General features: G+C 36.6%; 1 protein-coding gene across 2 annotated transcripts; it reads left to right on the top strand.

The window, feature by feature from the left end:
* The first annotated feature begins 2658 nt into the window (after window positions 1-2658).
* LOC752335 (rRNA 2'-O-methyltransferase fibrillarin) lies at window positions 2659-15414 on the top strand. 2 transcript variants are annotated; one of them, XM_001175797.4, is made up of 10 exons: window positions 2659-2779; window positions 5180-5314; window positions 6360-6407; window positions 6984-7043; window positions 8085-8179; window positions 8922-9092; window positions 9785-9917; window positions 11685-11797; window positions 13360-13505; window positions 15131-15414. In XM_001175797.4, the coding sequence occupies exons 1-10, from the start codon at window positions 2767-2769 to the stop codon at window positions 15150-15152; spliced, it is 936 nt and encodes a 311-aa protein (XP_001175797.1). In that variant the 5' UTR covers window positions 2659-2766; the 3' UTR covers window positions 15153-15414. The 2 variants fall into 2 exon arrangements, with proteins under 2 accessions (XP_001175797.1, XP_011661269.1); XM_011662967.2 differs by having other exon boundaries at window positions 5180-5302.

The raw sequence follows: 15414 nt of genomic DNA on the forward strand, positions 1-15414 counted from the left end.
CGGAAAAGAGACTCTTCTTTACCACATCTTTGACACTGTAAGTCCATCACCAACAACGCACGTCATTAGCCACTGCCACCATCCACATTTTCGACGTCGTTGGTTCGTCATCAACAATGATGGCCATCATTGTCAGCGCCACCATCGACATCAACGACATCATCAACGTCGTCAGCAACATCATTGAAAATATCAGCGACATCGCTTTCGACAACTCAAGCCCAACGTATAGGCCTACTTGTATAGTTTAGTGTAATTCTAAAAGTGGCAGTCGCTCTAAGAATAAACTACCTTTTATATTGTTTATATGATATGTATTTGGAATATTTCCCGGTTAGATTTTAGCACGGTTTGAATAAACGCTCATTAAAATTGTATATCTGGTTCCACTTCTTTTTTTTTTTAGCTGTCTGGTCTCAGTAAATCACAGGAGAAAACAAAGGGAAGGATTTGAGTGGGTTGGTGCTGATCATAAAATCATCAACACGTACCCCGTGTAGTTGTGATATATAACTTCCAAACGGGAACGGCTAATCGGTCGATTTTAGTTAAAAAACATTGTTTTATAGTTATTGTTTGACCTTGAGAGCGAGCTATACAACTTAAAGGTATGATACAAAGTTTTGGGAAATTTTGAAAATTGGGTGGATAGTGAATCTTTACAATTTTGATATATTTGGATGCCCCTGTGGATGGTTTATAAGCAATAAAAAAAATTAGCCCCTAAAACACTTCTGTTTTCGAGAAAAAGTTAATTTAAAAATTTACCGGTGCTCCCGGTAAATGTTGATAAATTTCAAATAGCGCCTATAGCCGTACAATGGTAGCTGCGACCATTAAAATCTCAGAATATGTAGTTGTGATATATAATTTCCAAACGGGAATAGCTAATCGGTCGATTTTAGTCAATAAACATTGTTTCATAGCTAAATTAATATCTTGACCTTGAGAGGGAGCTATACAATATAAAGAGTTTATTATTTATAATTTCATAACTTTAGACTCGATTTCAATCGCGACAACGATCAATTAATATTGTAGGAACGCATATGCTTCTAATATGTTCATTTGAACCAAATTCATGACCCCATACCAAAACTTTGTTATACCTTTAAAGAGTTTATAATTTAAAATTTCATAACTTTAAACTCGATTTCAACCGCGACAACGATCACTGAATATTCATTTCATTTCATTTCAAAGACTTTATTTTCTGCAATCAAACAAAATCAGTTATACAACAAATATGGATAATTATATAAAACATAAGGTATGCAAACAATATACAAGATATAGAAACAAATGTATAATACATGAGTAAGAGTAAATTTATACGTTGGGCCATTGCGTGTATAAAGAAAGAAAGCAGAAGGTCGCCGTTATAAGCAAAAGCTTGAGCAGACTGTCAACCGAGCTAAGATAAAAATGAGTTGTGAAATATTGGCAAAGTAACAAGAAGAGGGGGCCATGATACTCAAATGATATATATATTACAATTAAATGTGAATATAAACAGTTTGATTCAATATAAATAATTATAGAATTAGCATATGAATCTCGTCTTTATAAGGCTACTAATTATACGTTAAGGACAGAGATAAGAGAGAAACTAAACAAAAACAAGGGTGCGAGTGGTGCGTGTGTGTGAAAGTGCAAGTGTCCTCATGCGCCAAAATGTTGAATCATCAGTATCAATATGTAATGTCAGACCAAAATTTAATGTAGTTTCTAAAGTTTTACAAAAAAAGGTTATATTATTAGGATCGCATATGCTTCCAATATGTTCATTTGAACCAAATTCATGACCCCATACCAAAACTTTGTATTACTTTTAATTGGCTGCTATTATGTTATAAATCTTTTGCCTATACCACAAAAATGTGGATAACTTCCTTGGGTCACAAAAATCGAGACCCCGACATTGAAGATCTATTTGATTGTTGGTCTTTTCAATTTCCTTGGCCTTGACATTATAATGCTTAGGGTAGCAGAAAGTAATTTGCGGGTATTTATTCAAAACTCCAATTCTTTTGCGCCCATAACATAGAAACATTTTTTTGGTCTAGTCATAACTTATAAAAGCTGAATATATTGATTGATTGATTGATTGATTGATTTTTATCCGCCAAGCTTCCAAAACAAAATATTCAAGAATAACAGATCAAAATTAAGTCAGCTTGAACAGAATAACCCACGAAAGCTCGAGAGCTTAGTTCAAGTGGGGTCCCCGACAGACATGTACAACATTAATAAGTTAAAATACATGTAGTAATACAGTCAAACCTGTCTATAGCGACCACCCAGGGGAAACACAAAAAGTGGCCTTTGTAGAAAGGTGGTCTTTGTAGACAGGTTCCTTTAGTACATGGTTCAATGAGAAACCCATTTTCAAGGGAAACAACAAGTGTGGCCTTTGTAGACAGGTGGTCTTTGTAGACAGGTGGTCACTAAAACAGGTTTGACTGTATTTACAGACAGATAAGAAAATAAAAAACTTGTTACAGATAATAATGATGATAATGATAATAAAACATTAAACTGATGATAGAATGATAATGACAATTACAGTTGTTATCATTCGATATACAAACATGATTATTAGATTATCTAAATACAAGTCATGTAGCACAGGCAGAAAACAGTGCTTGTATGCCTCCCTCTCTCGATGTGACATCTAAATACAACGCGTGTCGACAACATTGCTTGAGCACGTGCTGCGGAGAGTAGTCAGAGTAGTTCCAAATTAGTGCCAGAAAAACGACAAATATGGGCAGACCAGGTAACAAACATTCAGAATTATACAATAATACTAATTTGGTTAATCATAATAATCGTTTTGAATGCTTAAAATTGAATGTCTTTGAGTCCGTTTGATTGAAGTAAGCATTTAATTTGGCTTTGCTTTCGTGTTTTGTCGACCATGCTCTGCATGGAATTTGGCTTCAGTCCTACATATTGAAATCAGTGTTTGTGACAAGAGATCTGAATGTGTCGTGACCGACGAGTGATGTAAATGTTGTTTTTTTTTTAACGATTTTTGTTTGGATATGAATGACTATGACTTTCAGTGATTTCCTTTATTACCAGTTATGTATAATTTATTTTGGTTATGAGCAGAAATCAGAGTAAAACTTGTCAAGAAACAAAAGAAATTTAAATTCACAAAAACATGTGCTCGATGACATCTGCTGATTTCAAATCGTCTTCTAATTTCACCTTCACTATAGATTTATTTAGAGTAAAGTAGCCCGTTTTCGGCCACTTAAGACAAAATCCTATTTTTAGGACTCTTTACTTCCTATTTATTATCATTTCTTGTTCAAATCATGAAGCAAATATTATTATTATTTACACAAAAAAAGAATCCCAGAAAAAAATCACGAATTGCCATGACAATATCCATTTCAATTTTCACTGTTTTGGAGCCCGTTATCGGCCGAGCGTTTCAGTTTACGGCCGCATGTACAAATTCAATAGGAAGCGCTCGCGCGCGCCGTGCGTTTCCGCGCTGATGTACAGCACAAGCGGGCGGAGCAGGTATCCCACGCCGGAGCTCCCTGGTGCTCGCCTGGCCGAAGACGGGCACAGCGGTGATCGGAAGTTGGAATCTGAATTAGATAGAGATATCGTGTGTGCGTCGCGGTGTGCGGCTGCATTGATTTAATACATGCGATGACATACTTTTGAGCTTGCGACTAGCACAAAATCGGGCTTTAAATCTGAAAAATACTTGAAATAAAGCTCATTTTATGGTACCCATATTTCTTACAGACACGCGTAAGATACTCGATTTTTCAGATTTGGGTAGCGGGACCGGCGATTACATCGCTAAAATGTGATATTTTAGGATATATTTTCCATTGCAAATGTGGTTCTTCAGTGACACTGGCATGGTATGGTATGTGTGGGATATGTGTTATGCTATTATGCGATGTATTTTAGAGTGATTTTACCTTGTATCCAACCAATCGGCCGAAAACGGGAGCTGGCCGATTACGGGCTCCTTTACTCATATGCAGATATTAAAGATTTTGGAAGTAAAACCCTTGCCTTGAAAAGGAAATAGAAATGAAGTGAGAGAGAGAGAGAGACACAGAGGAAGGGACAAAAGCAAAATTTTGCTTTTTATCAGGAAGGGCGCTGGTTCGACAGCGATGATCGTCCGCTTAAACGAGGATAATTTCATAAAGGCGTATAAAATGCATCCTAAAAAGTAAGGATGTTTTTTTTCTTCTGCCCTCTGCTGGTTTCAGGTTCCTGATCGGCGCGCGCTGGCAATGCGAAAAACAGATTCTGCGTCATAAAATACCTCCAGTTGGCCGTCTACTTTTATGAGTAGTCCGTCTTCCAGAGGATTTATTGCTCACAACGTCAACGTGAAACTCGAGTGAAATGCATGAAGAAAATCATTGCAGAATCTGTTTTTCGCTGAATTCGCTGGATTTACTCTCTTCATGTTCAGCCAATAGATTCAAATCACATTCTTCCAGTCTCTTGGGCAAGATAGTGCGTATGCAGAATTTTTACAATTTTCACAACGGCCGGGAAATGAAATGTCTTTCCCCACAGCTTGGGAAATGGACAATACAAATTCAAATTCCAAAAATTGATAACGAGTTCAAATTCAAAAAATTGATAAAGAGTTCAAATTCAAAAAATGCCTGCCCCTCCCCTGTATCATACACTCAGGCTATGTTACAGTGAAAAACACTCTGTCCCTCGGATTGGACATTAAATGGAGGCCCGTGTAGAGGAGAGTTAACACCTTAACTTGTTAGAAAGTAAACCAACTGCATTATTTGTATCAGTGTAAGGAGAAACTGGTGTAGTGATCCACCTGCACGCCCCCAATCAGTTATACCAGGAGGAGAGACCAGAGGGTTACATTGTTTCAGTTTCCCTTTGCCTTTCATATTTTTTTGTAGATTAACGTAGGATACTATTACTTCATGAACTATTTATATTTTGGTTGTAAGAGATTTGTAATTTTAATGTTAATTGAATTGATGTAAAAATGCAAATTCTGTTCCTTTGACTTACCGTATCAACTATTTCCCTTCTAAACCGCCTAGAGGCAATACGCAATTTGCGGTATAGAAATATCTTTATTATCTTTAGAAATATTATTATTATTTCAATGAATAATAAATGATGTTGATATCTTTCTCTCTCGTGACAGGATTCTCACCAGGAAGCAGAGGGGGCTTCCGAGGGGGCGGAGACCGGGGAGGGCGTGGCGGTAGAGGGGGCTTTGGAAGCAGAGGAGGAGGCTTTGGTGGAGGACGAGGAGGAGGAGGAGGAGGTAGAGGAGGAGGTAAATATTTTAAAACCTGCTTTAAAGGCCCACTGCACTACTTGTAGCTACTTGCGCCCTCTATATAACAAACAATGCCTAATCGGTGACCATTGGTCCCCCATGATCCTCTTTTTCTTATGTTAACTGAGAGCTGAGTTGATGAGATAGCCACCTGTCCAGTGACCTTACAGGGCGCTCTAATCCCTCCTGTAAACTATGGCAGATAAGCTTTAATGCTCATATTCTATTTGATTTGTTTATATGAAACTGGTATGTCATATAAAGAATCAGTAAATAGTAACAGAAGGGCACAGACTAATAAAAATTAAAAATTAAAAACTTGTAAAGAAACGTTATATATGAAGTTAAGAATAAACTAATTTTGAATCTGTCACTTGACATGACTGCTGGGCAATCGATAGTGCATGCTCAGGATTGGAAAAAGTTTATAATATGATAATAGAGTTTGGATGTTTGAAAGTTGCAGATGAAGCCAAGCGTTCGACTCCAATAAGAATATGTCCTGCATTTATGAGTAAAAAGTTTGGGGGGAATTATATTCATTTTCATCTGGCAGTGATGAACTTAACAATTTCTTCACTTTGAACAGAAGTATCTTGTTGAGAATATTGTTTAACTGAGCCAGCTTTATGTTTTAGTGCCCTCCCCCATGGCAATATACATCGTTTTAGGGGGATTTTTGTTTTTTCTAAAATCATAGTTACATACATGTGTCATCACCATTAACTCAAACCATGCAGTCTAGTCTAAATCATCATCTTGAAAAATAAGGATGAGATCTTGTGATACACTTTGTAGAAGTTATTTTTAATATTTAATTATGATTGTGAAATTTTACAGTAGTCAAAGAAAACATGCAATAAAGAATGATACATACATGTACTGAACAAGATTATGTGGAGGCACTAGCAAAGGCCCAAGGCCTATCAAGAGCTATTCCCCAGCAAGGATGGGATAAGAAAATAGTCACCACCACTTTGTAAGTTTGTAATTATTGATGTTTCTTATTTCCATCTCTCTGCTTTGTGTTTTTTTTCTTCAGGTTTTGGTGGACGAGGTCGGGGTGGACCCAGAGGCAGGGGAGGAAGAGGTAAGTCTACTTAGTGTAACCTGAATGAGAGTCAAGGCACCTTTGCCTTTAATTCAATTCAATTCATTTTTTTTTTTTTTTAATTATCGATTAAAAATTACATTGATACAAAAGATACAAAATATTTCATAAACAAATTTAGAAAATGAAATTGGGAACTACCTAAATAAAGCTCTTATGCCTTGTACAAGCATTCATAGCATAATGTGAAGCAAAAATTACAACAAAAAAAACAACATTGATATTAAATGTTTTAAAAAGAAGGGGAAAAAATATAACGCAATATAAACAAAAGATAAAGAACTATACATATTTGAGATAAAGATCCCTCTCTTATCAAAAAGATACCCAAGAGCGATTAATGTGGTTCAAACCTCACCAGTTAGTAATATAGAATTTCATGTTTTCCTACCCAAATTGCATTGTCAAGATCTATATCATATTGTAAACTTGTTCCGTCTCAACCAGTATTTGTTGTTAGGACCTTAGAGAAATATCATCATTGAAGATGATGGAAACTTATATTCCATAGCTTGGTGTTTTCAATCTCTTCTTTCTTCTTTTTTTTTCTTTCAGGAGGTCGAGGTGGCATGAGGGGTGGCTTCAAAGTTGCTATTGAGCCTCACAGACTTGAAGGTATGAGTCGAGATATTTTATGGTTAAATATTGGATGTTTTTATATTGCTCATATCCACCACAAGAAGTGCTCATGACCCTTCAGTCTGACTCAGATAATATTAGCAATTTGGTACTCCTAGAATTATTCTACAGCATATATATTTAATTTAATTGAAATTATGTGAATTCTATATTTTAATATCTTTATTGCAAAATATCGGTGTAAAGCTTTATTTTGAAATACCGAAAAATCAAATAATTACACCTGGGTATCGGTGTTACTTTTGAGTACTTTGAAGGACTGGGCCGGGAACCTTTTGGACTAAGTCCTAGTCATAATAAAATCAAAATAGTGCATTTTCCATATACATGTTCATACTGATCGTGTCATGTTTTCTCTTAATTTCAGCTCGAGGGTTAGCTTCCTCTTCGACCCAGTGTAGGGTCCCTTTAAAAACATTATTCACAAGTGACAGTGTAGCGAATAGAATAAGAATGGTTTTAAGAGCCAAAGATAATAAGGGACCTTGTTATTGGCGATGATGAACATAAACAAATTCTTCACTTTGAACTGAAATCAAGTTGTTGAGAAAATTGTTACTGTCTGAGCCATAACACCCGAGATAAACAAACTTGTATCGTCATGGAGATGCTCATGCTTTTGGTTGGTGAGTCATTGTAGAAGATAGTGCTTCTGAAATGTTCTAGTTACGAGATTTTTTTTCTTTTGTATCACTCTTCCTCCGTTTAAAAGACATATTTTAATTGCCCACCCACAAATCTCATTCTGGATTGAATTTCAGCAATGTTTTATCCCTTTTTTTTTTTTTAATAGCTTTTTTTACAATCTAGGACATGTACATGTTGTTTAAACTTGTGTATTATTCAAGTCTCTAAGCTGTGTGCTTTCAATGGATTAAAAGGGGATTATCTGACTTGGTTATCTATTTGTTTAGATTGTATGGTTAAGTAGGTCAAAGTTCAGATAGCTTTATAGAGCTCATTGTTCTGCTGGTGGGGTCTTAGTCTTCATTGCCAGTCTCTTCTTTGTGTTTACAGGTGTTTTCATTGCCAGAGGCAAGGAGGATGCACTGGTCACCAAGAACTTGGTGCCTGGGGAATCAGTCTATGGAGAGAAGAGAATAAGCATTGAGGTAATAATACTTTGTGTATAGTCACATAGCTTTTTGCTATCATTTCTGCCCATGAGCCCTATCAACTGACATTGACATAGTTTTTGCTTTTATATAAGCATTTGTTTTCACAATAAAAAATAGAGAAAATGGTACAAATAGATCATAATTGAACAGACACATACCAGAGAATAGCATACATGGCCCAGGATAATGGATTTGCCAAAGCAGGGTATAACATACATGTACAGTCAAACCTGTCTATAGCGACCGCCCAAGAGAAACACAAAAAGTGGCCTTTGTAGACAGGTGCGTGGTTGTGCTCTGCGTGTCCCCACTCAACGCAGCTCTTCTGTGATACCTATATAATTACAGAGACCATGCCAAGTAATAATAATAATAATAATAGGCATTTCTATAGCGCTGTCTATCTAGATAATTCTATTCCAAGGCGCATTCATTATTACCCCGGCTTTAGCCTAGCTGCCATTTATACAGCGCTCCAGCATTTCAAGGAATTAATTCCTGCCAGGTGTGGAAAATGTAGATCAATGTCTTGCCAATGGACATAAGTGCCGCGGCGGGACTCGAACTGCGGACCTTGTGATCGACAATCTGGCGACGTATCCACCCGTCCACGACACCTCTACGAATGTGGTCATCAGTAGCTTATAACAATTATTGTAACTTGTTATTGATAAACATGGCCTGGTGTTTGGATGAGGCAGATTTTCATTTCTTTCTTATGGTTTACCATTGACAGGAGGGCGAGAAGAAGTTGGAGTACCGAGCCTGGAACCCCTTCAGGTCGAAGCTAGCGGCGGCCATCTTGGGAGGCGTCGATCACATTCACATGAAGCCCGGCAGCAAGGTGCTGTACCTGGGTGCTGCGTCAGGAACAACTGTGTCTCACGTCTCGGACCTGGTTGGACCGGTAAGTCAACAGCTGCCAAACAGAGCTAGTTGGAGGGAATGATTCCCGTTTTTAGCCTTCAAGCTAATGCCACGAACCCTAGATTTCTCTCTTCTTCTGTAAGCTACTTTGTAATTAGTATATCAAATAGATTGTATACTCCTGAATTTGGAAGTCTCATGAAACCTCGACTAGCAATTTAGTTTCCTCATACAGTGATAATTTTTTTTCTTCTTTTGATCCAGGATGCTTTGAATTGCACTTGTACCTGAGTAGAAACTGCAAATATCGCTGCAAAATTAAGTCCATTTCTGTCACAGTACATTGTTCATGAATACAAGCAATTTTATCAAAAATAATCATATTAGTCTCAGAATTGGAAATGCAGAACCAAGCTCGTAATCACTATTGGCAATTTCTTGTTGATTTTATGTTATTTAATCAATTCACAATGGTTCATTAAATAGACTTTCTTTTTCTTTCTTAATTATGAACAAGTAGAAATTAAAATAATTAAATGAAAATAAAGATTAATTTAAACCCTTTAGAAAACTCTGAATTGCCGTGAGAATAACCGTAAATCAGAATAACCTTTAAAATTTGAAAATCTGTTTGGATCATGAATTGGTCAAATCATTGCTACCAATGTTTACATTTGATGTATTACACCGATTCCTAATGTTTTTTTGTTTCTCCTATATTCGTCATTACAGGAAGGACTTGTGTACGCTGTTGAGTTCTCACACAGATCAGGACGTGATCTGATGAACGTAGCGAAGAAACGAACAAATATCATTCCCATCATCGAGGATGCCAGACATCCACACAAATACAGAATGCTGGTCGGTAAGTTACAACATGCGTGAGAGTGGAAGATAAATAAATTAGCATGGACCTTTGACAAGTTTGGGAGTTTTCCTGACTTGTAAAGGTTTAGGCCTGATAATTATTTGATTTAAATCGTTTTTCCGATTTGTTTTATTTTTTATTTTATTTTTCCCCATATTTTTTCAATTTTCCTAATTTTCTTACTTAAAAGGGAGGGAATGTTGTTAGATGCCATTCCCCCCCCCCCCCCGAATCCTCTTCTTCTTTTTTTCCTCAAAAGGAGGGGCGTGGTTGAGGGGGGGGAAAAAATTCTTTAACCCTATTTTAACTGGGCTATTTCAGACCAGGTTTTTACTGGGGGGGGGTCAATTTGACCCCCCCCTAAGATCTCGGCCGTTTCACCGCCGATCGCCGCGAAAATTTGCATGCATGTCAAGTGAAGTGTATAGAATACTATGGTAATTTCAAATTTTTGAAAAATTCACTCATTTGCATATTTATGGTAATTTATGCAAATAAGGTCATCAAATTCACATTTCTGCCCATAAATCACAGATTATTCATGTTTACGTATTCTTTTTCACTACATATATTTATTAGACCATTTGGAATAATAATACAACACAACAAATTGGAAGAGCCAGGTTATTCCTTATGTTATCTCTTGTTTTTATAATTTCTTATGTATTTCATTGTTTTTTTAACTTATGTATTTTATTGTTTTTGTTGTTTTATTTCATTTATAACTACAATTCAACTATTTTGACCCCAAAACAAACATCTAAACTTTAAACAAGACTGAATAACCAATGTTTTATCTATTTTTAGGAAAAATGACTTTTACATATGTTTTGTACACAAATCACGAAAATGAGCGATTTTCGGGCTGACATGCAAAGACAAAAGGTCACGTGACCTTGTAACCGTAGGTCCGATTTTCAAAAAAATTGTTTTAAAAGATGCGTAAGACTCGAAAGTAAAAAGTCATGAAAGGAAAATTTTATAACTGCCGCGGTTTCGGAGTAGTCGCGAAATTTCTACAGGGGGGGGTCAAATTGACCCCCCCCCAGTTAACATAGGGTTAAGGTTTCAACTTCAGTCAAACCTGTCTATAGTGACCACCCAAGGGGAACACAAAAAGTGGTCTTTGTAGACAAGTTCCTTTAGTACATGTTTCAATGAGAAACCATTTTCAAGGGAAACAAAAAATGTGGGTCGTCTTTGTAGACGGGTTGTCACTAAAGCAGGTTTGACTGTATTTTGAGGCATCGTATTCAAATCACAAGACAGAATTTGTGAAGTTCACGATAGCACGATCTTAAATAACCACCGTGAATAATTTCGCAAAGATTGACGGCATATCTTCTGAATGCTAGAAGCGCATCAAGTAGTGTAAATTTCACCAGAGCTCATGTCGGGTCGCCATCATTATCATGTCACATTCATTATTATCACCAATTTCATTATAAACTGCTCAATTTATAGACGCACCTTCCCTAATTAATTCTGATGTTATATATAATCATTATGAAATATTGTACACATGAGCTTACTTTAATTCATTTTATAATGTGTAACAAAAAAATTTAGCACATTGTTATCCACATATTTATGTATCAGACTTGACAGTTTCTTTGACTCTGTGTAAATTATTTCTACCACCGTTATATATCTGTTTGTATTTTTATATGTATTTGAAATCCAACCTCAAGTTTTGGTTGTAAGAAAGGAATACTAATAACTAAGTCTGACATTTGAAGTGTGTTTGCTCGTTTTGTTTGATAGGTATGGTCGACTGTGTGTTTGCTGATGTAGCTCAACCAGACCAAGCCAGGATCGTCGCTATCAACGCCCACAACTTCCTCAAGAACGAAGGTCACTTTGTCATCTCAATTAAGGTGAGTGTCCTGGGGAAAAAAGATTTGTAATGAGGCAAACGCACCATGTATTTTCTCTTTAGAAACTTGTCTATAAAGACCACCCAAGGGAAACAAGAAAAATGGTCTTTATGTGCAGGTTCCTTCAGTACATGTTTCAGGCTTGATAATTACCTGATTTTTGTTTAATGTTTTTATGCCTCCGCCACCGAAGGTGGTGTCGGAGGCATCATGTTTTCGGGTTGTCCGTCCGTACGTCCGTCCCGTTTGACCGTTATCACAATATCTCAAGAACCATTTAAGATTTAAACTTAAGACTCGGGAATAGTATTTATCACCATAGGAAGACGATCTGATTAGATTTTGGAGTACGTAGGTCAAAGGTCACAGGTCACAGAGGTCAACTTATGAAATTCCTTGTATTGAGTTTGTTAGCGCGATATCTCAAGAACCATTTGAGATTTAAACTTCAAACTTAAGGATAGTATGTATCACCATAGGAAGACGATCTGATTAGATTTTGGAGCACGTATGTCAAAGGTCAAGGGTCACAGAGGTCAACTTATGAAATTCCATACATTGAGATTGTTATCATGATATCTCAAGAACCACTGGAGATTTAAACTTCAAACTTAGTGATAGTGTGTATCACTATAGGAAAACAATCTGAGTACATTTTGGAGCACGTAGGTCAAAGGTCAAGGGTCATAGAGGTCAACTTATGAAATTCCATACATTGAGATTGTTATCATGATATCTCAAGAACCACTGGAGATGTAAAAACTTCAAACTTAAGGATAGTATGTATCACCATAGGAAGAAGATCTGATTAGATTTTGGAGCACGTAGGTCAAAGGTCAAGGGTCACAGAGGTCAACTTATGAAATTCCATACATTGAGATTGTTTTATCATAATATCTCAAGAACCACTGGAGATTTAAACTTCAAACTTAATGATAGTGTGTATCACCATAGGAAGACAATCTGATTAGATTTTGGAGCACGTAGGTCAAAGGTCAAGGGTCACAGAGGTCAACTTATGAAATTCCATACATTGAGATTGTTATCATGATATCTCAAGAACCACTGGAGATTTAAACTCCAAACTTGTTTAAATTGTTCTATGGCGGAGGCATCATTTTCGACTGCACGCAGTCAAAATTCCATCTAGTTTTCTTCCCGATTTTATCCTGATTTTTCCCTGATTTTCTCTATTTTTCCAGGATCTGTAAAATGGATGATTCTGTATTGGTACCCGTTTCACAAAGCCTTTTTTCAATGACAAATGACAAAAAATCATTGACCAATCTGAAGCAAGGATTTCACTAGCCCCCCTGGTGTGTGTTAAGATATCCAAAAGAACCTATGCATATATCTAGGAACAATGTCAAAATACATTTTTGTTCATGGGAACTCTTTTTCGATACTCGTGCAGGAATTTTTATGTAAATTTTGTTTATGTACCTCTCGTTCAGATGATTTCCAGACCTCTAATGATGCTTTCGTGAGCCAAATTACTTACATTTTTCTTCTCGCTGCTCATAAAGTAAAATCTTTCTTTCTTGCGTTTGTCCATCCATCAGGCAAACTGCATCGACTCGACGGCCCAACCCGAGGCAGTGTTTGCAGGGGAGGTGAAGAAACTCATAGCAGAGAAGCTCAAACCACAGGAACAGTTGACCCTTGAACCCTACGAAAGAGATCACGCCGTCGTAGTAGGAGTATACAGGTATTTGATGACTACTTCATGGCTTAGAATTTGACAGGGTTACGGAAAGGTCATCTTTGATGTATGATTTGCCTGAAAATGCTCTGATAATTCTATAACATAGTTAGAAAGGAATAATAATAACAATTTCTTATACAGCACTTTCGACATTGAGAAATGTAGAATCTACAACTAAAAATAAAATCTTTCACTAAATCCTACCATTTTATCTTGAGAAGGAGAATTGATGTGGAAGCATTAAGCAGAGCTGCCAACCATACCGTTTTTGCCGGAATTACTCTGTTTTTTCCTCCAAATTATGGTATTACGGTTTTTATGCCTCCGTTACGAAGTAGCCGGAGGCATAATGTTTTCGGGTTGTTGTACGTATGTCTGTACGTACGTCCCGTTCTCGTGATCGCGTTATCTGAAGAACCGATTGATGGATTCCTGCCAAACTTTGGTCATGCATGTATCTTGCAGAGCCGATGAACTGATTAGATTTTGGGGTCACAAGGTCAAAGGTCACAGGGCTCATTATGTATGCAAAAACAGCTCGTGATCGCGTTATCTGAAGAACCGATTGATGGATTCCTGCAAAACTTTGGTCATGTATGTTACTTGCAGAGCCGATGAACTGATTAGATTTTGGGGTCACGAGGTCAAAGGTCACAGGGCACATCATGCAAAAAATAGCTTGTGATCGTACAATCATTAGAACAGATTGATGGATTCCTGCCAAACTTCATTTATGTATCTTGCAGAGCCAATAAACTGAGTAGATTCTTGGTTCATAAGGTCAAAGGTCATTGGCTCATTATGTATGCAAAAATAGCTTGTGAACGCATTCTCATTAGAACTGACAGATGGATTACTATTTAACTCAGGACATCTTGCAGAGCCAATGAACTGAGTAGATTTTAGGGTCATGAGGTCAAAGATCAAAGGGTCATATATGTATATGAGAAATTGCTTGTAATCACGACATTCTGAGAACCTGTTAATGGATTACAATTGAACTGGAATTTAAAAAATTTCTTCTGTTTTGGTTTGTAAAATTGCTCTATGACGGAGGCATCATTTTTGACCGGCGCAGTCGAAGTTCCATCTAGTTCTTCATAATTTTTTTTTTTTTTTTTAATTTTTAATTGTTTAAATTTTTTTTTTTTTACATACCGCACGTCAAACAACTGCCCTAAAATGGTGATTTGATCACAAATTCAATAGCAAACTAATTTTAAAACATACTTGAAGAGAAAAGTATTCTCAAAAAGAATGAAATGCTGATAATACCAAAATAACCACCAAAAAATTAACCTGCTTGCATAGAAAAAACAGCATGATGAAGGAACATTTCTGCATTGGAAGTGTGTCGCGCGTGGTTGTAAGTTTCGTTTTTATGAATTCCTTTTTTTTTGCTTGAAATTCCTTTTTTTGGTCGCACAAGGTTGGCAGCTCTGATTAAGTACTTCGTTTAAAGCAGGAACAGAAATTAGTCCTGACATTTTGTTACAGAAAAGGTAATGAAAACATTTTGAGATTTTTCATGTATAAATTTGCAGTAGACATGAAAAAATATCATGAAATATGAATTATGTTTTAAATTGTCTTATTGTTTCTTTTCCTTGTCTTGATCTGTTTTACAGAGCACCACCCAAGAAGAAGTGAAGGGATCGTAAGGAAGAATTTTTATTAACGAAAGACTTTGATGGCCAAACCGGTAGCAGGTCATTCCTACCAACCCCAACACACTGAAAGCTCCAGCTTACCATGAATAAACAACTTAAGACCCACTTCTGCAAAATTGGACAACCTCCTTGGCCTACAAGTTTATAAACTTTATAGACTTTACTCAGCGCATGCTCTCGGTGCATCAGGTCGTAGGGTTGGTGGACGCTGTAAAAACAGTTATTCATGATCTTGTTACGTC

Source organism: Strongylocentrotus purpuratus, unplaced genomic scaffold (genome assembly GCF_000002235.5).
Source record: "Strongylocentrotus purpuratus isolate Spur 01 unplaced genomic scaffold, Spur_5.0 spur5_contig_812, whole genome shotgun sequence".
Lineage (NCBI taxonomy): Eukaryota > Metazoa > Echinodermata > Echinoidea > Camarodonta > Strongylocentrotidae > Strongylocentrotus > Strongylocentrotus purpuratus.

Bases quoted from the DNA above. Each gene is read 5' to 3' on its own strand.
- LOC752335 (XM_001175797.4), top strand. The intron at 7,044-8,084 runs GTATGAGTCGAG...TTGTGTTTACAG, and splicing joins TGAGCCTCACAGACTTGAAG to GTGTTTTCATTGCCAGAGGC. The intron at 13,506-15,130 runs GTATTTGATGAC...TCTGTTTTACAG, and splicing joins GTCGTAGTAGGAGTATACAG to AGCACCACCCAAGAAGAAGT.